General features: G+C 35.0%; 2 protein-coding genes across 5 annotated transcripts in view; one reads left to right on the top strand and one right to left on the bottom strand.

The window, feature by feature from the left end:
- The first annotated feature begins 13,483 nt into the window (after nt 1-13,483).
- Nucleotides 13,484-24,153, top strand: RNFT1 (ring finger protein, transmembrane 1). Of its 4 annotated transcripts, XM_039885821.1 has the most exons (10): nt 13,496-13,625; nt 14,051-14,137; nt 15,312-15,768; nt 15,960-16,036; nt 17,125-17,225; nt 18,646-18,799; nt 19,394-19,552; nt 20,206-20,271; nt 22,556-22,657; nt 23,288-24,146. In XM_039885821.1, exons 3-10 carry the CDS (start codon nt 15,366-15,368, stop codon nt 23,420-23,422), a joined length of 1,197 nt encoding a protein of 398 aa, XP_039741755.1. In that variant the 5' UTR covers nt 13,496-13,625; nt 14,051-14,137; nt 15,312-15,365; the 3' UTR covers nt 23,423-24,146. The 4 variants fall into 4 exon arrangements, with proteins under 4 accessions (XP_039741753.1, XP_039741756.1, XP_039741755.1 ...); XM_039885819.1 differs by lacking the exon at nt 14,051-14,137 and having other exon boundaries at nt 13,484-13,625; nt 23,288-24,153; XM_039885820.1 differs by lacking the exon at nt 13,496-13,625 and having other exon boundaries at nt 13,955-14,137.
- RPS6KB1 (ribosomal protein S6 kinase B1) overlaps nt 13,726-25,273 on the bottom strand; it is a 47,411-nt gene continuing 35,863 nt past the window's right edge. The window contains exon 15 of the mRNA XM_039885799.1: nt 13,726-13,960. Within this exon, the coding sequence (XP_039741733.1) occupies nt 13,741-13,960 (220 nt within the window). The 3' untranslated portion in view covers nt 13,726-13,740. The remainder of the gene's footprint in view (nt 13,961-25,273) is intronic.

Genomic DNA, 25,273 nt, shown 5'->3' with positions numbered 1-25,273 from the left:
ACTCAAAATAGATTAAGGACCTGAATATAAGACCTGAAACAATAAAATGCAAGAAGAAAACATAGGAACTAAACTCAAGGACCTTGTACTTAAAGAGGATTTTATGAATTTGACCACAAAGGCAAGGGAAGGAAAAGCTAAAATAAATGAATGGGACTAAATCAAACTAAAAAGCTTCTGTTCAGCAAAAGAAACCGTCAACAAGGTAAAGAAACAACCATCCGAATGGGAAAATATATTTGCGAGCAATGCCTCTGATAAGGGCCTAATATCCAAAATATACAAAGAACTCATACAACTCAATAAAAACAAAAAAAACAAATGATCCAGTCAAAAAATGGGCAGAGGACCTGAACAGATACTTCTTCCTAGAGGACATACAAATGGCCAACAAACGTATGAAAACATGCTTGACATTGCTATTAGGGAAATGCAAATCAAAACCACAATAAGATACCATCTCATACCTATAATCAACAGGACAAGTAATAACAAATGTTGGAGAGGATGTGGAGAAAAAGGAACCCTCATACACTGCTGGTGGGACTGCAAATTGGTACAGCCACTATGGAAAACAGTATGGAGGTTCCTCAAAAAACTAAGAATTGATCTATCATATGATCCAGCAATCCCTCTACTGGGTATTTACCCCAAAGACTTGAAAACTCATATCCGAAAAGATATTTGCACACCAATGTTCATAGCAGCATTATTCACGGTGACCAGGACATCAAAGAAACTGAAGTGTCCTATGATAGATGACTGGATAAAGAAGCTGTTCTACATATATACAATGGAATATTACCCAGCCATAAGAAGAGATGAAATACTGCCATTTGCGACAACATGGATGGACCTCGAGATAATCATGTTAAATGAAATAAGCCAGACAGAAAAAGTTGAAAATCACATAATATCACTTATTTGTGGGATATAAACCTAAAGCAACAAATGAACAGGACAAACAGAGACTCATGGACATGGACAATGGACTAGTGGTTACCAGAGGGTAGGGGGTAGGGAAAGAGGGAGGAAATAGATAGGGTAAAGGGGGTCAAATATATGGGGTGAGGGGGACAGTGACGTGGATAAAGGGGATCAAATATATGGTAGCTGAAGGAAACTGGACTTTGGGTGGTAAACACATAATAGAATATATAGATGTTTAATTATAATGTACACCTGAAAATTATATAATTGTATTAACCAATGTTACTCCAATAAACTTAATAAAAAATTAAAAATTAAAAATATTTTTAAAAAAATATAGTGAAAGACAATCTACACAATGAGATAAAATATTTGCAAATCACATATCTGATATGGAATTTGTATCCAGAATATATAAAGAGGTCTTAAAATCAATAAGAAAACCAAACACAATGCAATCAATATATATATTCATATATATAGATATATGTGTTACTGTTAAATTGTAACCTGAAACTTGTTGGATTTTGTTAACCAATGTCACCATAATAAAATTTTTTTAAAAAAAGAAAAAGAAAACCAAAAAAAAAAAAAAAGCATCTGAAAAGACATTTCTCCAAAGAAGACATACAAATGGACAATAAGTACATTAAAAAATGGTGAACATCATTAGCCACCAGGGAAATGCAAATCAAAACCACAATGAGATATGCTTATGCTTAGCAGCCATAAGCATAGCTACAATAAAAAAGACATATAATAAATTTTGGAGAGGATATAAAGAAATTAGTACCCTCACACACTGCTGCTGGGAATATAAAATGGTACAGTTACTTTGGATAATAGTCTGATAGTTCTTCAAAAGATTAAACACAGTGTTATCATATAACCCAGCAATTTCACTCTATGCATATACTCAAGAAAAAAATGAAAACATGTGTATATTAAAAGTTATACATGAATAGTAACAGCAACATTGTTCCAAATAGTCAACAAAAGGGAAATGATTCAAATGTCCACCAATGGATAAAAAATGCAGCATACACATTTGGAATTTTATTGAGCAATAAAAGGTAATGATGTACTAAAATATGCTTGAACATGGATAAACCTTGAAAACATGCTAAGTAAAAGAGATCAGTCACAAAAGGTCATGTGTTGTATGATTCTCTATCTATGAAATGTCCAGAAAAGGCAAATTCATGGACACAGAAAGTAAATTTGGCTGGGAGGATGGGGAAATAATGGGCACTGGGTTTCTTTTGGGAGTGAACATGTTCTAAATTTATAATGATGGTTATATAACTGAATATTCTAAAATCCACTGATTTGTATATATACTTTAAAAGGGTAAATTTCATGCTTTGTGAATATCTCAATAAAGATGTTATTAAAAACACACAGTTTGTTGTTTGGTACACAGAAGTGACTTTCAGATTTGTGCTGGTAGCAGGGGGGATGGGGACTGCAAGTGCAGTTAACTGCTGTAGTTTCTAATTTTATGTTGTCCTATATTTTGCTATGACTTTCATAGCTTTCGATAATGCTATATGAGAGGACAAAACAGAAATGCCTTTTATACTTTATTATAACAGTTAAACTGGGAAATAAACTCACCAATCGCTTTTTAAAAAAGGGAAATGAGCTAAAAACAACATAGATGTAAGTGGCGCTTAAATAAATTTTTGCTCAGTAAGATGAATGTGTTCATAGGGGAGGGAAGAATTTGGTAGTAAAAATAGTTTAAAGTGTTACATTATTTTAAAAAGCATTTTGTTTCATTTACTGTAGATGGTCAAACATCATTCTAAAACAGATGGTAAATCTGTTGGATAGTAAAAAGAAATGACATCTTGTTTCTATTTCCCTATTCCTTTCAGTTTATTTCTTTATTGTAAATCATTTTCCATTGTGAGAGGATATTAAATTTAAATCAAACTGAAAGGAAAAATAGCATGTGGCTATGTTCATAAATTCATGTTTCTTAGCACTGCTACCACTTACAGCCATTTATGAAAAATATTTCAAATTGATCTATTCTTTCTGGAGCTGAACAAATTGAGTTTCTTTTCTTGAGCAAACAGCTCTTTCTAGAAACTTATTTATAAAAAGAAATAAAATTGATATAATTATGATATAAATATTTAAAATAAATTTGAATACTTTCATGAGAAAAGACTTAGAACTGGTAAGCATTTGAGGAATGTATTAATCTGTAAAGACAAATAATAACAAGATGTACAGTACTGTTCTAAATGCTATACATGAGTATGTGTATATATGTATGTATACATGCATGCACGTGTATACAAATGTTCATGTATATGTTGCTCACAATTATGTAAATAAATAAATAAAATTCCTCATAACAACCCCATTAAGATGAGGCAACTGAGACAAAGCAAGGTTAAACAATTTTTCCAAGTCGAATCCAGGGAGTTGGGCACCACAGCTCATGTTTTTAACAATTACTCTATGTATATATTAAGAGCTCTGGGGACATTAAACAAGCCAACTGATCCTTCGTATTTCTTGTTCTGAACTGCTTTCTATAAAGCACCAAGTGCTTCCTTTGGACATATGACACAGCTAAAGTTTATTGTGAAGTTTTTCTATAAGAAAAGAGATAACTAATTTGTTTGAACCCTCTTTGATATGTGACAAAACTCTAACTTCAATGAATCCAAACAAATTTTTAGTCTAAAGCACATTACAATGAAATGTAAATACATTTTTAAAAAAATGCATTGGGGATGTCACTGAGGAAGGACTGGGGCTGGAGGTGGGACCAGGAAGACACCAAGGACCAAGAAGCACAAGGACCAGTAGCCAGGACCAGAGTGGTGCCTTGGGGAAGGGAGGTCCCTTCTCACTTGTGATGCCATCCCAGTCACCTATTTCCCTTCTGAACATGGATCTGAGAATGTGCCAAGAGTCTCCCCAGCCTTGGTCAGGTGGGCCAGTATATAAGGTCCATGTGGGAGGAATGTCTTCTATTTTTTTGATACTTCCTTCACACCCACTGTCAGGGCAGAGACAAGTTATTTGTGGAGATGAAGCAGCACAAATGAAAGCTGCGAAGCTGTTAAAAAAGGTTAATAAATCCATATCTTTATTTTCCAGATGGTTAATACATGATAAAAACAAATTTTTATATAAGAAATGTATCTACTTTGATAATTTAGATTTTTAGTTAAAAAAGACAAAGAAAAAAACATACTTTTTAAAAAGATATTTGACTGTATGCAACCAATTATCTTCAAACAATTCCTAAAAGACATTTTTATTTGGGGAGAGAGACAAAAATTGCCTCCCTTTACACCAACTCTAGAACCAGATTGTTCTATGATACCTTTCCTAAAAGCATTCATTTAAAACATGTCCACCTTGTACCAACTTCAACTGATTAATAGTGAATGACTGGAATTTTGTGTTAAGAAGAAATCTGAAGCTGAGTTCAGGCTGAAAAAGAATGAGTTTGATATCAATTGTCAATTTCTGCCATAGGTATGGGTAGGTAGTGTGGTAGCACAAGTGCTATGTATTTACATTTCTTGAATTAGTGGATACAATTGGTGGAATAAACTTTTCAGCCTTGGACTATTTTTTTAAAATTCAATTGTCGTTTATATACAGAGCTTAAAGTAAAACTTAGAATATACATATGTCAAACCAATAAAGATGATTTTTAATAAAAATAAAACCATTTTATTATGCCCCCAAATAAAAAAAACTAACACTTCAAATTACTCTTCAAATGCTTAGAAAATGAACTGAGGATCAGTCACATCATATAAGGGTGAAAGAAGGAAAAAACAAAACTGCGTGTTCAAAAGAAGCAATCTGGGGTCAAGATTTAAAGAAAGAGATATAATTAGGCATGAGGAGAGGAATAAACATTCTATGAAGGAAGAGGGACAGGTACAAAGGAAAAGAGAAAGTAAAGTTTTCTTGTCTAGAGTAAAGAGTATTAAGAAAAAATACCCAAAACTTGAAAACAGGCAGATTACTAGAGTCCTTTCAATGGAATGCAGGATGTAATTTAGGGGTATGCATCTTAATTTGACTTTCTCTTGACTAGGCTATTTTACAACTTTATAAGGGTAGTGGTTAACTTGTAGATAACAAAGCGATTGCTCTTCTTGTCAATACAAATGATTTCTGTCCTTAGTAATACAAACACAATCTCCTGGTAGAGACTTAATTGTTTTCCCCACCATTCTAGCTATAGGATAGAGGTAGAAGTTGAGAAGAATCCCAGAGAAGAGAGAGCTAGAGAAAGAGTTCTACTAGTTTTGTGTACTAACCAAAACACCTCCAGGGCTCATTTCTGAAGTACAAATACACAGAACACCCCAACGCAGCGCAGAAGAATTCCTGAGAACTGAACAACAATATGAAGCAAAGCACAAGCCTGAGACCAGCCTGTGAGTAGCAGAGATGTAAGACACAGCATAGGTTTTGAAAACTGTCCTGATATTGAAACCCATAGGAGGAAAAACGTAAGAAAAAACCTTATAGTCTCAATCCAACCAGGATGACTGACTGCTGAAAACAATAACAAACATCAACTTTCTACAGAGGATTTTAACAGGACCCAAAGCATCCTAATAATATGCAAAATATCCAGGAAAGGGATTCTTCCAACAGGCATCAACATGTCCTACTTTAACATATCCCTAAAATTTCCATAGTGATTTCCACAGAGCTGTGTCTCATACAAGCATCTCTTGAATAGGCAAGGTTTCCATTGCTCTTCACTGGCCATCATCCACGATTTGGTAAAACATGAAACGGGCTTTTATCATTGTTCAATTCTTCCATTATTGCTAAGAAAACAGCATAAAATTCAGCCCACCTAGCTGATTTGTTTTTACCTTCTTTGATCAGCGTGGTGGCCTCCCAAACAGGATGTTGTCCATTTACCTTATAACTACCACCCATAAACCAAGCAGCTCTCCATTGGTCAGCTGAGAGCTGTTTATAGGGCCCGTGATGACAGAATCTGGTGACTCCTGACACTTTCAAAGTCAGTCCTAGAGAAAAGAGGCTCCCTACTTGTATGTATATCACCCTTTTATTCCACAGGTAGAACAATCCTGTATCAATCATTTCCACTTTATTATGGAACTCTTCTGGGCATAGTAATTTTTTTTGACATCATCCAAGACATCACAGGCATTTTAGGTTTCAAGATTATTTTACGTCCTTGAATCATAGGGGCAGTTTTAATTAATGTCTGACAGCAAGCTAGTAATTGCCTCTCAAGTGGGATTTCTCTAGACAAAAGTCCCAGTAGTCAGCATTGGGAGATGCTCACAGGCTTTTGTGATAAGTCCCAGTCTGTGCTCCACATACAGCTATTGCACAAGGAATTTGTCCATATAAGCACTCCAGCTTCTACTCTATGCTACACTGTTTGAACTCAGGCAATCTTATTGGTTCCCATTTAGCATAACCAATTAATATTGCTTGAAGGGTGGATTTATATGCCTTCTGTTTTACAATATCAGGTAGGTGAAATGTTCGCCAAATACAATGTTCATTCCCACAATACAATCAGGTAAAAGAGATGCAACCACTTGACATAAAGCCTGCTCAAACATACCATTTCTCCTCCAAATTCTCACCTTAATCCCAATCAACTCTTACATTCCCAGCTGTAGGCTCCATTAGGACTTTATCGACAAGTTCTAGTTTTATAATACTAGCTAGGGGAGGCATTCCCCAGACTAATATTCAGTCCCATAAAACATTAAGATAAAAGAGACACAATCTCTTTACATAAAGTCTATTTAAACATTCCAATTTCTATAATCCTACCAACTCTTATATTTCTGTATCTCTCAATCTGATTATAGTCCAAATTAGGGCTTTATAAATGGGTTCCCATACCACAATGCATGGGGTTCTTTTGTAAAGAAGTCCCAGAAATTTTTCCACCTAGGACCATTTTACCCACACAAGTGTGTATGGCCTCAGGGGTTGGGCCAGAAAAACCTGGCCCCTTGATAAATCTTAACCTTTATTAATCTACCTAACCACTATCCCAGGGCAATTCTGGGTTTTCCATTATAATCCATGTCTTTTGGCTTTAATTCCTCTAAACTGGAGTATATGGAGCAGACTTATTTGGGGCCTTTTAATGCTGGGGGACTATTAGGGGATCCCATTGGTCTACCCAACTTTGATAGTGCTATATCAACACCTTAGTTTCAATACCAACAATGTCTACCTTATTCATCCTATTTCTCAATAATAAAGACTTCCACTCTGCTGAGACAAGTCGCTTCCTTGACCCTTCCCTCTGTCTCTCCCCCATTTTCTTATCAATTACTTTAATGATCTTGGTTTGAGTAAGTACTACACTAGGAAGCTGAGACAGCAAACAACTTCTCTGACTGTCGTTTGATTTTGCAGCAATGAAGTTACATTTCCTTACATTTCTAATAAGCCAATTCCTCAGGAGTCAGGTCTACCACCATTTCTAAATTCCATTGGTAATTTTCACCTTTAGTAACTGATTGCAGTGCAGCTGCAGTTTCATACCACAAGAGACTAGGTAGCCATCCAGGGATAAGATGTTCCTCATCCCCCAACCTTTCATCCTTTCTCTTCACAAATCACATGTTTCCTTGAGACAAGGACCATTCTAGCAAATCCCATTTCTTTGGAAAGGAAAGTTGTTTGTCTACCCACAGAACACTCTGACACCAAGTGTGTAGGGTTTTTCCATCAAATCAATTAATTTTCCAACTCTCTGGACACTAACTGGGTGTCTTATAACCTAATTCAACTCTAGGTATTTAGTGTCAGACTCCACAGATTTAAGGGCTCAGTCCCATAAGACTGTCCTCAATTCAGACATTAGTCACAAGTATCAGGTCCCCAGGGTACCTACACTTTTGTCTTAATTGGCTACAAAGTCAGGGGTTTCCATAACCACCCATTCCGGTTCTATATTTTGCTAGAATGGCTCATAAAACTCAGCGTAACAATTACTTACATTTATTGGTTTCTTATAAAGAATATGTAAAGGATACAGATGAATAGCCAGATGAAGGGGCACACAGGGTGAAGTCTAAAACAGTCCCACAGGAGCATCTCCCCAATGAAGCAAAAACTGAAAGAACTGAAAGAATAAATAGACGAACTTATAATTATACTTAGAGACTTCAATAGTTCTCTCAGCAATGGATAAAGTAAACAGAAAATCAGCAAGGATTGAGAAGACCTGAACAACACTATTAAACAACTTGACCTAATAAAACATTTCTAGAACACCTTATCCAAACAGCAGACACTGATTTCAAGTGCACCTGGAACATTTATCAAAACATATGATATTCTAAGCCATAATACAAATTTTAAAGAATTGAAATCATAAAAGTTATGTTCTCTAAATATATTACAATCAAATTAGAAACCAATAATAGATATCTGAAAAAGTCACAAATATTTGGAAATTAAACAAAAAAGAAGTCACAAGGAAAATGAAAAATATTTTGAACTGAATTAAAATAAAAACACAACAGATGAAAATTGTTGAGAGTCAACCAAATCAGTGCTTAGAGGAAAATGTATAAAATTATATGCTTATATTAGAAGAATACAAAGAACTCAAATCAATGATCTAAACTTCCACCTGCAGAAACCAGATAAAGAGTAAATTAAATCCAAAGCAAACAGAAGAAAAGAAATAATAAAGAGCAAAAATCAATAAAATTGAAAACAGAAAAACAGAGAAAAAGAAATAAAAGCAAAGTAAGTAAAACCAGATTTTATTGAAAACATCAATAAAATCTATAAACTGCTAGCCATAATGACCAAGGGGGAAAAAAAAGAAGACAAAAATTACCAAAACCAAGACTGAAAAAGGTAACATCACAGATACTATAGATATTTAAAAGAAAAAAAGTGTGTATTACTAACAACTTTATATACCAATTCCTTCATGGACACAGACTACCAAAGTGCACTCAAGAAGAAATATATAATCTGAATAATCTATTAAAGAAATTAAATTTGTAGTTTAAAACCTTTCCATAAAGAAAATTCTAGGCCAGATGGCTTCATTGGCAAATTCTACCAAATCATAGAGTAAGAAATAATACTAGTTCTATACAGTCTTTTCTGAAAACAAAAGGAGGAAACATATCTGAGTCAGGCTAGCATGACCCTGTTACCAAAGCCAGATAAAGACATCTTTAAAAAGTGTACTATCTCTCATACTATGTCCATACAGATGGACAAATCCGCCACACAATATTAGTAAATCTAATGTAACATATAAAAAGGACAATACATTACAACCCAGTGGGGTTTATCTTGGAAATGTTTATTCAACATTTAAAAATTAACTGACATAATTCACCATATTAACAAACTAAAGAAAAAACATATGATTTCTCAATAAAGGCAGGAAAAAAAAAACTCTTAGTATAACTAGGAACTTACCTAACATGAAAAATGACATCTACAAAAGAAAAGCTATAACTAACATTTAATAGTGAAAGAATATTTTGTCCCTACAAGCAAGGATGTCTACTCTCATCATTCTTATTCAATATGTTACTAGCACTTCTATCTAATACAATAAAGAAAGAAAAAGCATACAGATTGGAAAGGAAGAGACTCTCTCTAGTCAGAGACAACATTATCTAAGTATAAAATACCAAATCTAAAAAAAGCTCCAAAAATTCATAAATGAGAAATGGGCAATGTCAACCAAAGCTACGGCTTTTACTCCAAATTTTCTATCTCCAAATCTTTATATTAAACTGCTAACTGGATATCTTCATCTATATGGGCTAAGAATTCCTAAGAATCAGTAGTTCCAAAGTTTATCATTATCCCTAAAAACCTGGTTTTAAAAAATATATTCCCTATTGTCTTCAGTAATACCACTTGTTGTAATATTTATAGCTTTCCAAAATTGATTTATCTACCCACCCAAGCTACAAAATGGAGATTCATCTTAGACTTCTTCTTATCAACTCCACATCTACTTGGTCACTTAGGGTTATCAATTAACTTTTGTTATGAAACAAACTGCTCCAAATCCGGAGGCTTTAAACAAAATACTATTTCTGATGAATCTGTGGGTTAACTGGCTGATTCTTCTAGTCTGAACCATCTCAGTTGGAAATAGATGATCTAGGATGGCCTCACACATGTCTGGGGCCTCAATTGGAAGGTTGGGACACCTGGGGCCTCTCTCTAAGTAGCTCCTTGTCTTCTAGGAGGCCAGCCCTGATTTGATTATATGGAGCAGATGGGTTGCCAGCAATAAGAGGGCAAGTTCTGGTGTGCAAACATTTTTCAAGCCTCTGTTAAATTACAATTGCTTTTATCCCGATGGCCAGTCACATGAGTTAGTCAGTGTGGAAGGGGATTACCAAGTGTATGGATACAAGTAGGTGTAAAAAACTGGCTCAAGAAGGTGGGCGGGTGCATATCTGAAACAATCTACCACACTTAATTCTATTGATTCTATCACTTTATCATCTCTCCAACCTCATTTTTCCTCTTGAATCTCACCTCACTTGAGGTTTTCAAGACCTTCTCATCTCCTACCTCAACTACTTGTATTAGTCTCCTAACTAAACTTGCACTGCTGTATGCTATTAGCATGTGCATTTTCTAGAAAACACAAATCTGGTCCCATAACTCTGCTGCTTAAAATTCAATAGCTTCCCTTTGGTTATTAGAATAAACTACAGAAAAATCCTAAATGAGACCCATAAAAACCTTTTATATTCTAGCCCCTTCTTTATCTCACTATTCTGTCATAATGCACCCTACTCTCAGAAAAAAATAAGTCCTTCAATTATATTTCAATACCACAAATTTACACATAATGTCATTTCTATCTGGAATGTCCCATTACTGCCTGTGTCTTCGCAAATTTCAACTTATTCTTCGAGATTCATCTCAAATACCACAAATTTAATGAAGCATTTCTCACATGACAAAGTCAAATGTTTCTATTTCTTGCTTCCATTGCATCTCACACAACCTTCAATTATAGTGTTTATTCCAATATACTATAATTATTTGTTTGGAGACCTAACTACTATTTCACTGTGGGAAGGGGATTATGTCTTTTTTAATGTCTCTCTCTAACATCTAGTACAATTCTTGATGTTTAGTAAGTACTCAGCAAATGCTTTTTAAATTAATCAATTAAAATGTCCATTTCCAACATTCTAGATGCCAGTGGAAAGAAAATTTATCAGGTAACTCTGTCACTATCAAATTTTGTCATCTACTCAGCACTCTACTCCTTCAAATGTTACTTTCAGTCATGTGAATGGAATGAAGTTCTAAAGATATTAATAAACTTTCAATATGCACAAGTATACTTTCAATGTGTTATGAATATGTTAAAATGAGAATTTAAACATCACATTAAAGTGTATAAATGTACATCTTACAAAATGTGTACAAATTTTCAAATGTACCGAATACACTAAAATTATCACTGTACTAAAACATACTGATGCCCTATTATGGCTTGAGCTGGATTATGTGAGATTGAGTCTTTTTCTGTTTCCTAAATTCTCACACACTTTAAAGTTTAAAATAAAAATATCCATGCTGTAGTTGGAATGGTAGAATATATACAAATATGTCTCCTTGAAAAATTCACTACAGTCCAGAGCTTCGACCTCAGCCTTTGTTATAAACCAAATGTTTGTGTCTGTACACTCCCACCCCACCCCATCGCGAAATTCATATGTCAAAATCCTAACCCACAATGTGATGGTATTAGGAAGTGGGGGTAGGTGATTAGGTCATGAAGGCAGAGGCTTCATGAATGAGATTAGTGCCTTTATAAAAGATATAACAAAGAGCTCCCTCTACCCTTCCACCATGTGAGAACACAGCAAGACCATATTTGTTTATGAACCAGGAAGCAGGTACTCACTAGATACCAAATCTGCTGGTGCCTTGATCTTTAACTTCCCAGGCTCCTGAACTGTGAGAAATAAATTTGTTCTTTATAAGCCACCTAGTCTATAGTATTGAAGCCTAAACGGACTAACACTGCTTTACTAACCCACAAATTTAATTTGTTGGCAAGACTTACATTAGTTAAGTTCATGGAGACTTACACACACACACACACACACACACAGACACACACCACCCCACCCCCAATATCAATATCTTAATTCATAGTGAGAAACAGATCTAACACCAGTTGGGGCAGGGTAAGAGCGTGTGTGCCTTTCTAACCAAAGGAAATGATTTCGTAATTGAACTAATCTGATTTAAGTAGTCTCAAAGTGGATAACAGAGGTTAAACAGTAGATGCAGTTTTACTCTGATATAGGAGAAAATAAGGGTGCAAACAATTTCATGGTTCAGGAGCCTCAAGAATCACACGGCAACAAATGAACTTGGGCAAAGTTGTGAATGGTTTTAAATTAGGAAGTGACCAATAAAAAGACAAAGTATCACTCTTTTCACTAGATATTCAACTCATAACATGTGTGTACATATATGCAAATTCACCCCCTTTCTTTGAGAAAAGACTGAATTCTCCCAAGTTAACTCATTCCACATGGCATGGAATATTTAATTTCAACAACTGCAGTAAGACTATCAAGAGTTATTTACTTTTTGTGAATTTCTATAAAGGTATAAAAGCTTGGGGTTCAGAACGGAAAGGCTATTGGTGGTTGTGGGAGATGGGGAAGATTCATGGAATACATTATCACCTAAAGTATATTCTGGCTGGGGGGGGTGGACAAGAGACAGAGTTTTATATTTCTTTTGCTTAAACTTTTAAAGAAGAGACGTAGTTAACATAATTAGAGTGAAAATAGTACAGCGTTCTCTATACCGGCACAAGATAAGGTTTTTGAAATCTCACTTCTACTTCCACCCCCACCCAAACTCTCCCTTCACATTTCTTTGCTCTCCTCAGGTTTTGGCAGGGCCTAATTCGAACAGTGCAACTTCGGGATTGTAACGAAAACCCAGTTCAGTTAAAACTTGCTCGCCCAGCCTCAATTAGGTCAGGAGTTAAGTTCACGAAATCCGAACGCGGAAACTCTAACGCTCTTGCCCCGCCCGGCCCCGCTCTTCGAGGAACACGCAGAATCCCCTTGCCAACGTGGCTACTCCAACTCCGGTCCTGGGAGGAAAGCGCGAAGCGGGACCTGGGAACTGGGCAGACTCCAGAGAGGAGGAGCCCGGGCCCCGGGCCTGGGACATCGCGGGACGAGCCAGGGGTGGGACTAGGGCAGCGCCCGACTTCAGGCCCCTCCTCCGAGGGCAGGGTTCTCGAAGCCACATTTTTAACCTCGAAACGTCCCGATTTCTGAGACGTATGACGAGTTACACGTATATACGCACAGACGTGTCGGCGGTTTTGTGTAATGCAGACGCCTTCAGGCCGTCTCGGGCGCAGCCCACTCCGCTCCACAGCCAACACCCCCCAAGCGACCTCGCGCCAGCCCGGCACCCTCGTCGCAGCCCGGCCCTCGGCGCGTCGCGCAGGGGCGGACGCGCGCGCGTGCGTGACGTCCGGGGAGCGCGGGCGCGCCGCCATCGCCTCCGCGCTGGGCCGCAGTTGCCGGTATCGTGTCTTGAAGGTGGTACCCCTGACTGAGGGCCGTGGGGCCGCGTCCCCGGCTCTCCCCGCAGTGGCTGCCGACGCCTCCGTCCGCTCTTCGTCATGAGAGGTCAGGCGTGGGGGAAGCGGGCGGAGGCCTCTGAGAATGGGCTCTGGGGAGAGTAACTAAAGCGCTCGAAGCTCGAAAGTGGGTGGAAAATTCTGTCCTGGGGATTCCGGAAGAGTTATTTGCGTTTACTTTTCTTCCTTTTTTCTCCTCTTTCTTGCTCGTGCATAGAGGAAAGTGGAAGGTTTCTATGTTGTTGGGTTGTTTTTTTTTTAAATAGAAAAAAAAACACTATCCCGCCCAACGTCAGAGGTTTGAGGAAATAAATAGCTGTGGCGTCGGAGCATTGGTGAAAGCTTTGAGTGAAGGGCACTGAAAACCAAATCGCCGTACAGTAACTGAAAGAAAAAAAAAAATTCAAACCTAAGAATGAAATAGAATGACACAACACGCCCTGACGTTAATTTAACCCTAGCTTCCTCCTACAGAAAAGGCAGACAGGGATATGGTTCTGCGTTTCGTCAGCTGGAATTCCGACTCTGGCATCCTGGAGGCTGCCCTTACTGGTCATTTAGGTATTCTTCCCTGCCAGTGTTCTCTTTCCTGACAACCCGCTTCCCACCCCCACACACACCCCCAATGGTGGCATTTTTACTGGGCAAACTATCCTTTTTCAGACTAAAAAGTCACCTAGCAATTACATGGTGACTCCCCATGTCTCCCTATTTTAAAGGTATTTGTGTAATCTTTTTAAGGGAAAGGTAATACCTTTGGTATTAATTATTGGAAGCTTTTTTATTAGCTTTGGGAAAGCTGTTTCAGCATAAAACAAAATTTGCAGGTCACCTAAGTGAAATGTTTATTAGTTCTCTATGGTGATACTTTTAACAAGGCATTAAGATTTTTCTTCCTAGCCTTTCCAAGCATTAAAAAATGTGATTCTTATGAAATATAGAATCTACATTAGAGATGAAACTGCTCCAGTTGGGCAGGGTAAATGTACTGAAGTATTCAAATGTGAATGAGTACTAGTACTCATATTATTCACATCTGCTGGGCACTCGTACTTTGACAGTTTTGCTGATTCCTTCTCTCAGTAGCTCAACTTCTTTTGTAGCAGATGTTCAGTAAAAGATAGTTTAAGGCAGCAGAGCTTTGGCACTAGGGGAGGGAGGAGTCCAGTAACAAGTGACAGATAACTTGAAAATAATTCATCTACTGTGATTATCAGCCTCTCCTTTAGTGAATAAAGGATTGCTAGTGAGCAATATTTTGCCTGTATTTTTTTAAGATTACTTTTTTAAAATTTAATTTTATTATTAGTTTCAAGTATACAGTACATTGGTTAGACATTTCTATAGTTTATAAAACGATCCCCCTAATTGCTCTTTCTCTCCTTTAGCTCTGCACCTAGCCATTATATTAATGCTAACTGTATTCTTTATGCCATGTTCTCCATCCCTATGACCATCTGTCAACTACTAATTTGTACTTTAACCCTTCACCCTATTCTCCCAGCCCTCCAACACCACTCCCCTCTGGCCATCTCCAAATTGTCCTCTGTATTTGTGAGTCTGTTTTTGATTAGTTTGTTCTTTTTGTTTCTTAGATTCCACATATAAGTGAAATCATATGGGATTTGTGTCTGACCTATTTCACTCAGCATAATAACCTCTAGGTCCATTCATGTTGCTATATTGCCTGTATTTAACTGTTCACTTAGAATGTTTTCTGCTCTTTGATTTTTAGAATACAGAGCCTGGAAGCAAAGAAATCTGGATCACAAAAAAGTATTCAAGGGTCATGCAACCCAACTGTAGCCAATTGCACAGTCCTCCAGGAGCTGCAGGCAGTGAAGATGCCTCAGCCTCTCAATGTGTTCACGCAAGGTTGACAGGAGAAGGTTCTTATCTTCATTCTGGAGATGTGCATATCCAAATCAACTCCATACCTAAAGAATGTGCTGAAAAGCCAAGCTCCAGAAATTTAAGGTCAGGTGTCCATAGTTGTACCCATGGATGTGTACATAATCGCTTACGGAGTCACTCCCATACCGAAGCAAGGCAGCCTGATGATACTGCCATGGAGTCTGGAGATCATAGTAGTAGTTCCTTCTCAGAATTCCGATATCTCTTCAAGTGGCTGCAAAAAAGCCTTCCATATATTTTGATTCTGAGTGTCAAACTTGTTATGCAGCATATAACAGGTAGGGTATAATAAAATGTTGAATTATTTCATTGCTAAATTAAGTAAATTTTATTTATTGGTAATCTGCTTTAACTCATGTATTTCAGTTACTTATTTTCTGCTGGCTTTTAAAATTGTATACAAGTCTTAAATTCATGTCATTGTGTTGACTTTTTTTCTTTCAATTAACTAGAACTTATTTTCTAACAGGAATTTCTCTTGGAATTGGGCTGCTTACAACTTTTATGTATGCAAACAAAAGCATTGTAAATCAGGTTTTTCTAAGAGTAAGTATAACAAGCAACTAAAAAATTCTTAAATGTTTTCGCAGATTACATACTCATTTTTTACAGAAATAGGAATTAAGAGTAACAAATTTAAATAGGTATATTGTAACATGACATATTAAGTTTTGTTATCTAAATGACCTGGAATAAATAATCTGTACTAATGCTGATGAATTGTTTCACTTTATTTTCTTTGTATGTTGGGTTTCTGATAAAAGAAAATAAAATTAGACGAAAGGATTAAAAGGTTTAGAATACACTATTTGATCTGATTTGTCAAGTGCCTTTATGTTTTGAGTTAGTTTAACCATACTTAGTAATATCATCATTAAAAACTTTAACTGTTGCATTATAAGATTTAAAATAGTTAAACAAAATGTACATTGAATATATGGGTATTGAATTATTTGGGTCTCTCTTATTTAAAGAAAATTAAGCCCAAGAAGTTTTTCCACAACAAATTGTAAGAGAGTCCTGGTCATATAAATCATTGGGAAAAGTAGGATTAGTTTATAAAATTTCATCTGTGTAAAAGATCTTACATTCTGGCCTGGAAATTTGTAGTTAGAACCTATCAAACCATAAAAATTTAATTCAGGGTTTAAAACTAGTAACATTTTAGTGATTAAAATTTAACTTTAAAAACAAATTATCTTATTAAATTCTTATTGAATGAGAATTTTAAAATTATACTTATAAACCCTGATAACTTAAATGCATTTAAAAAAATTCGGTCAGGAAGGCAAAAATAGGGAGCTGCAGAGGTAAAGTTTGCATTCAGGTGTGTCCTTTGCATAAGCTTGTAAAAGACTTGGCTTCTTTGAAATATAGGTAATGTTTTTCTACAATGAATAAACTTGCATTTTAAAAGTTTTGTTTAAATATGAGTTGTTTTGTTCACTAAAGATTTATATAAAAGTATGGTGATGTACAATTTAACAGATATTCCATATTTTTAATAAGATTAATGTATTAAAACATTCTGAGTTAAACTAGTCATTAAAGTAAAATGATTTAATGATATTTAAAATTCTGGCATAATTAAAAGTAACAAATTATAAAATTTTTTTTTTTTTTTTTTTTTTCAGGAAAGGTGCTCAAAGATTCAGTGTGCTTGGTTACTGGTATTCTTAGCAGGATCTTCTGTTCTTTTATATTACACCTTTCATTCTCAGTCACTTTATTACAGGTAATTAGAGGTCCAAGTACACAATCACATTTTTTATGTAATCATGTATTCCATAGCCCTTTGCATATATCTTACTTGCACATACTTATTGTTAGACTTCAATTTTTACCTGTCCATCTCCTTCTAATATTTAAAGCTCTAAGTGACTTATTCAGATTTGTATTCCTAGTGCCTTGGCTCATAGGAGGTGCTCAATAAATATTTAGTTTTTGATACTTTTTACTTATATAATCAGTAGTTATTAAGTACCATTAGGTAGTCCTCAGTGGTCTTTGTTGATTTTTATTTATTTTTGACAAAAAATGTATATAATGTATATAAAATGTAAAAATGTATGTAAAATGTATATGCAACATATTTTGATATATGTGTACATTATGTGATGAGAACACTTGATCTTTGTTTCTAGAAGACTTGCTAAAGGACAGTAGTTTGTAAGTTTCCATGTCAAGTGGAAGTATTCTGAATATTTGGCTTTAATTAGGTAACTAGATGTCCTGATTTCAGCAGAGTTGGGGAGATATGGACAATCTAGGATATAGTTTGTAGGTGGAGCTAATACCACTCAGACTGGATTGGGTGGATAGGTAGAAGGGGGAAAATCAAGGATGATGCATGGATTTTTAGTCTGAGCAACTGGCTGGATGGTGGTACCATTTACTGGGCTCAGAAAGACTGGAGAAGGAACTGGTTTTGAAGGGAAAATCAATAATTTTGTTTTGAACATGTTAAGTTTGAGAGGCCATGTAGAACTGTTAAAGTGATTATAGATATATCCTATGATCTCAGAGTAGAGGTTAGGGATATAAATTTTGGTGTTATCAGTATATGATTGTTAATTAAAACCACAGGACTTGACTAACTGGGAAAAGTGTAGACAGAGAAGAGGTTCCAGGACTGGACATGCCCACAATTAGAGGAGGAACAGCAAAGGAAACCATCAGTCATATATGAGAACAACTAAGGAGTGTAGTGTCAGAAGTCTAGGAAGAAGAAAATTCAGGGAGGGAAGATGGAAAAAGGGAAGTGACCTTTGAATTTAGCAAGATGGAGGGAGTTGGCGATCTTGACAAAAGCAATTCAGTGGAAAGGAGGGGATGGAATCCTGATTGGAGTTGGTTGAGAAAATGGCAGATATCTAATAGCAGTGAATTTTTTAGATTGCAGGTTAGAAAGGTATAAACTATGACAAGCTAGTCATAGTTTTTTTAATTCTATGGAGGAAAGATCTGAAATTCAAACATTTTAAAAGTCTTTAAAATAAGTGAAATGATCTTCTGTTTACATGAACTCTAATACCTTGACAAATTCACATATTTTACACACCAAATTAAAGTAAAATATTCAGTAGCAAATTAAAAACCCTTTTGAATACTTTAGTATGTTGCTCTGGTAAGTTTTGATGTTTTTCTCTTGGTAGCTTAATTTTTTTAAATCCTACTTTGGACCATTCGAGCTTCTGGGAGGTACTTTGGATTGTTGGAATTACAGACTTCATTCTGAAATTCCTCTTCATGGGCTTAAAATGCCTTATTTTATTGGTGCCTTCTTTCATCATGCCGTTTAAATCCAAGGTAAGAAATTAATGTTTTATTGAACGTTTTAGCAAGCCACATTAATGCTATTTAGTCTTTACTTAAATGACTCTTTTGTTTATAATTTTTCAGCTTGCTAAATAATCTGATTTTATTATCTCAGACTGGCAACCATTTGCTCAAAGACTTGAACCTGAAAATCTATTTCATTAAAATCAGAATTATACTTGCTTCAAATTATCTAAAAATCAGTCCCCACACCATATATAGAAAAATATTATTTAGATTCGAACTTCTTCAGGGCATTATCAACTGATCATTGATAACTGATTGTATGTTATCATACAGTGTTTTTCCCATATTCAATAAAACCTTTCAATTTTTATAAAAAACATATACATAAAACATTTTCATTATGTCATTCTTTAAAAATTCTTTGAAAACAAACATTCAGTGACTATAATATGTGAGAACCAGGTTGAGATTGCCAGTCTTTAACCACTGTTGTCATGAAGATTATAGTAAGTTATCTCGTGATTGCTGTATAATCATGCTGTTCTCAGTATAATATGACGTGTTTTGTGCTATATATAAAAGCAGTTGGTAGCTGTTTTCTTTTTCCTTCATTTTTAGGGTTACTGGTATATGCTTTTAGAAGAATTATGTCAGTATTACCGAATTTTTATTCCCATACCAGTTTGGTTTCGTTACCTTATAAGCTATGGGGAGTTTGGTAATGTAACTAGATGGAGTCTTGGAATATTGCTGGCTTTACTCTACCTCATACTAAAAGTAGGTAACATAAATCTTATCATTGAATTAATGATTCATATAATAATTACAGATTGTACATACCATTGCTTTTCTCTGCTTTGTTTTATCTTCATGTCACTAGTTTGAAGTTATAGCAAGTTCTATATCTACTGAGAAATGGAGAAATGGAAATATATCTTAATCCAGTGGTTCTCAGATTTTATTGGGGGAGTGGACTTCCACATAGCATAGATTATCTTAACCAGAAAGGGAGGAGTAGAATAGAACATATCCATCTGCAACAGTAGCCTCCATCAAACAATTCTCAAACTAGTGGAGTGTCTTATCCTGTTCTCCTCAACTTAATCACTTTATGAAATTTTAAAATCTAATTTTAAAAACATGTGAACCAGGAAAAATTGTTTTGACATAGTTAATTTATATTTGTCTTGACCAAATTATTACTCTAGGTATTCAGATTTACTTTTTTTTTTTTTTTTTTGGTTTGGAGTTGGTTGAAATCCATAAATTGAATAAAATATTCCATAATTGGAATTTATATTTAGATTGAAATGATTGTGATATGCCATGAGAATTAATATCAGTATTCGATATTTGAGGACTTTAGCTTTGATCTTTGGGTTAAGCAGATGGCTCTTTGAATTGATGAATTATCACTTATTTCCTTTTAGCTTTTGGACTTTTTTGGACATCTAAGAACTTTCAGACGGGTTTTGCGAATATTTTTTACACGACCAGTAAGTACTTATTAGTAAGTTAAGAAAAAACGTTTAACCTTTCTTTCTTCATTATAAAAATTTAATTCAGCAACTTTACAAGTGTGGATTTAATAATTACATGATTTAAAAAAAACTTTTCTAGTACTGTGGCACTTGGAGCTGTGAGAACGACTTAGGAGTTCTAGCTGTGATCAGTGTCTTGACCTGCACATTAACCACTACCTGATAGTTGATGCTTATATATTTGAATGTGCTTCTTACCCCTTCAAATCATTTGACATTCTTAAGAGTTTATGAACAGTCTATTAAAAATCTTATCATGAACTTCTGTTCCTCTTCCTTTTTTAATCCACAAATATTAGCTTTGTGTATTTCTGTGAACTCCTTATTCAGCTTCAATAAAATCTCTTCCAACTGTAACTTAGTGTGTGCATGAAAAAGCTCATTACCACAATTATGTCCCTTGAAATTTTCTTACTGGAAAAATTTCCCTTCCAATACTCAATTCTGTATGCACAAATAAGTTCATGGCATGGAATTTAACAATGTATTGAGACTCCAATGTCAAATTATAAACGTGATTATTATGTGATTCTACTGATGTTACAAATTGCAGAGAAAGGGTGTCATAGGCTCATTTGCTATTCAGTAGCCTCCAAGGTTCTCAGTACTTAGATGTAGTCACCAGATTTCAGAGTTTGGTCCTCAGTTTTGCAGTCCATTGAGTAAATTACTTGGTCAGGACTTGGGTTCTGCCTTAAAAAAATGCCAACCTAATAATGTGTGATGGGGTGGAAAAAAATGATATATCTACATAGTGGACCACACTAACTAGCTAAGGCACCCTTTCCCTAAGATAGTAATGTATAACAAGTTTTGCTACTTACTATTCAGACTTCTTTCTTTATATAAGATACAGTATAATTCAGAATTCATCTTTGGTCAGATCTGGTCATTATGTATCAGCTACTTTACTATAATTAGTAATGCTTGTGCTGAAATAGTTTGATATTCTTTATGAGTCATAGAGAAAATATCTCAGTCATCAACAGTGATTTATTCCTGAGTCTCAAAAATATACACATGTCCTGGACATGTATGTATATTCCTTAACTTTGCAGGGAAATGGCAATGACCATCAAAATAAACCTCTTGAAGGGAGTCTGCAAAATGCCAGAGAAGAGTGCTATTGTAAAAGCTTGTCGCATAAGTATCTGCAGTGTACTCTGCTAAATGACATTTTACTGAAGGGAAATTGGCACCAAGGTCATCAGTAACCTGAAAAAAATCTTAATTTTAATATTTTTATCCTTTGAATTTTAGATTTTGTTAACCCTTGACATTTAGTACAAGAAGTTTAGATCATAGCTTCAGGTTGTGAAGTCAAGTCAGACTTTTCTCTCATTTCTATGTTCTTCAGCCACTTTTTTTCTCATTTCTACAGAAAGCTTATTTGTAACATTTTGTCACATCTAGTTAATGACTAAATTCTGCTGAATTTGATGTGGAAGTTATTAAGATCTTGAAGAGATCAAAAACATTTGATCTTAGGACCTTAGAAGAAATTTTAAAAATTGCATTATTGTTCAGCCAGTTAATTTTGACAGTATAACTACACAAGTGACGTTTTGCAATTACAGTTCCTTTATAAAATTTGATTTTTTCCTAGTACTGAATGCTCTGAATTTTGTGGTGATTGATGATAAAGTGATTTTGATTTAATGGCAAGACAATGTTTGGTGGTCTCCAAACCTTCATATTGAACCCACCTGGAGAGCTTTCAAAAATTAGATTCCTTGTCATATCCCAATATGTTTGGACCTATTGAATCAATTCCTAGTGTGGAGCATAGAAATGTTTCTAAAACAGTCTCTCCACATGTTATATTCAGTTAGCCAAGCTCTGGACTGAAATTTTGAACCACTGCCATAGATAATAAGTGGGCTCAATTTGGCAATATGAGGTCACCTGAAACATTAATATAGATTTTATAATAGTTTTATTTCAGAGTGCTTAGTCTCTTAAGCCAGTTGAATCCATGAATTTGAAGCACTAACATTATTTGGGAGTCCAGCAAAATCTAAGTATCTTTCAAGATCATATTATGTATTATTTAATGAGTTCATTTTGATGCAGTTCATCAAGACGTGGTTCTACATATGTAGTTGAACTCTCAAGTGTTCGTATCCTTTGGGAGAGTTTTCAAATGCCTAGTTTCAGGGAGATTTGAGATATACAGCACCAGCTACATATTGGAGGAACAAGAAAGAAATTTGTAGATGAAAAGAATTTATTTTCACAGAGTTATGGAGTGGCTGCCAGCAAGAGACAGTGTTCAGAAGCAGATGATATTTGTTCAGTATGTCAAGCTGAATTTCAAAAGCCAATTCTTCTCATCTGTCAGGTAATTACGTTTTTAAGCAACCTAAATACAGCACTTCTCTGTGACTTGCAAAAGTCACATTAGTTATGGGGGGCGGGGAGACTCATGTTTAGCAGAAAGTAGCTTTCAGAGCACATACTAGTAATTTCTTATTTGTGATTGGGGGTTTGGTAGATTAGCTAAACCTTGCCCCTTATGTTCTAATGGTTTTATGCAGAGGTTTTTATGCAAATTGGTTACCACTGTGATTGGAAAATAGGCTATTTTTAATAATTGGATACTAGTCTTTTAGAAGACCTGCATTTGTTACTGGATTGTGTAAGACCCTTTCCTATACTTTATGGCAGTTACTCAAAGACTTTATTAAGCCATTAAGTCATTATACTTGATCTTAAAGTTATCACCTAGATAAGGATAGCCTGTATTTGATTAAAAGTGATTAAATGGATGGTACAGTCAAAAGAACTAGTGGCTCTACCACTAATACTGTTCTTTATGTTCGTGAATATCATACTGTTTTCTCATTTGTAAAATGAAGGAATCAGTGTTCTCCAAAAGCCTTTTCAGCTCTGAAGGGCATGATTGTCTACAGTGTGAATTTAAAACAAAAATGTTATCAAGTATAAAATGTAGTTCTTAATTCCTTTACAGCATATATTTTGTGAAGAATGCATTACCTTATGGTTTAACAGAGAGAAAACATGTCCACTGTGCAGAACTGTGATTTCAGACCATATAAACAAATGGAAAGATGGAGCCACTTCATCACACCTTCAAATATATTAAGTTGTATAAACTATTAAGGCCACAAAACACTGATTTCATTTGGTTACAGTGAGTATTGATAAAGATATTAGAATGGATTTTCAGGGTCAGAAGTTAAATGTTTCCAAATGGTTTTAGATTATCATAAGACTTAAAAGTTATAGTCCAATTTATCAAAATATTGAAGAACCCTGTTTTAAAAAATATATAAGTAATGTTCAACCTAATGCATATGAACATTTAGTCTATCCTAATTTTTTGACAAGTGAGTTCAGTGTTAAATTGTGTTTTCTTGTTAATGTTACCAAAACAGATAACTAGAACTAGTAGCTCTTAGAGGAACTCAGGTATTCTTTCTTGACATTGTTTTCAAAATAAAGAATATTTTTCATACTATTTTAAGATACACATTATCTAAAAGTAGAATTTAACTGACTTTTATAATTCCCTTTCTAAAAATTATTAAAATTCTCATAAAATTTGTATTTTTAACAAAAGTCTAAATGCTATATTTTATCTGTAACAATCAGATTTTCTAAGTGGAGATTAATTTACTGAAGATGATAAATTTTAATATTGTATTATTCTCTGTAGTATGATTAGCAATCACTGAGAATAGATGATTTAAATTTTGTTTATGGATCTTATACACACAATCCTGCCATCAACTTTAATGTTCATGATCTTGCTTTTTGTACAGTGCCATGGACTATCTTGAAATAACTATTAAAATAATTCATATGGATTACAAATAGATGACTTTACTGATAATTTGAATAGTGTAACAAACAAGACCAACTCAAATCTTAGAAAAGAATTCCCCTTATAACTAGTCTTCTCCAGAAGAATTTGGCATCTATTGCTTGAATCACAATTACTTAAGAGATTAAAGCTTGTACTCAGAGGCAACCAAAAGCTTTGGATAGTGTGGTCTGGCTGCCTCAGTATTTCTGCAGTGTGGTAGAAATAGAGTGAGGCACTTCGTCCTCTTGAAACCTCTAAGGGGGAATCAAGATCTATAATAAGTCCGAAGGGCTGGTTATATCTAAGTTTAGAGTACAAAGCCTCTGCCCATTTTTTTCTATTACCATCTATCAGTTTGCACACAAGGAAGAGACAGAGGGAAGAAGTTAGGAGGTACAGGTAGAAAACAAATTTGCAGTGTTGATAAGACAAAGGTGAAACAAACATATAGATTAATAAGGATAGTGACCAACTGGCTACAGGTTGTCACTTTCATGATCATAGAGCCACCCAAATTGGCAGCAGAATGTTAGAAAGCCTATAACTTTTCCTGAGGCAAACATTGCCAGGTTATAGTTGCACCTGTTTCTGTCCTTTCAGTGACGATATATTTAACCCTGTTATCTACTTTGAGAACCACTGCAAATATTGAAACAAGCTTGCTTGGCCTTATGTCACATTCTGACTTTGTGGTGAAGTTAATTAGTTGTTATTTAAGTATACAGCAAGGGATAAGTGAGAAAGGCAATCTGGGATTAGAATTTGGGTGTGAAAAATAGATGAGCTGACTTCTTGTTAAAAACACAAGAACATCATCTTACTACATGAGTTAATTCAGTCCTATTACAATATCTACTTATATCTATTTACCCTATTACAGATAGCTTTGTTTCTTAATATGATTTAATAACAAGTCCCAAGTGGACAGTGGGGTTTGTTTTAACAAGAAAGCAGTTCACATGAATTTAAGAGGGGGAAAATGTAATAGAGCTATGCCATCCACTAACAACGCTGATGAACTGGAAACATTACTTCTGTTCCTTCACTTCAAAAATAGGGGAATAGGGATTCAAAAACCCATTTTTTATGTGAATTCATATCACACCTTCTGAAAGATTATTTCAGTGG

This window comes from Pteropus medius, unplaced genomic scaffold (assembly GCF_902729225.1).
Source record: "Pteropus medius unplaced genomic scaffold, Ma_sr-lr_union100, whole genome shotgun sequence".
Taxonomy (NCBI): domain Eukaryota; kingdom Metazoa; phylum Chordata; class Mammalia; order Chiroptera; family Pteropodidae; genus Pteropus; species Pteropus medius.
Note: the sequence above shows the minus strand (reverse complement) of the source record. Positions and strands in the feature narration are given on the sequence as shown.

Coding starts and splice junctions, on each gene's coding strand:
- RNFT1 (XM_039885819.1), top strand. CDS start 15,366: ATGCAACCCAACTGTAGCCAATTGCACAGTCCTCCAGGAGCTGCAGGC. Junction 15,769..15,959: donor TGTTATGCAGCATATAACAG/GTAGGGTATAAT, acceptor ATTTTCTAACAG/GAATTTCTCTTGGAATTGGG. Junction 19,553..20,205: donor TACTCTACCTCATACTAAAA/GTAGGTAACATA, acceptor ATTTCCTTTTAG/CTTTTGGACTTTTTTGGACA.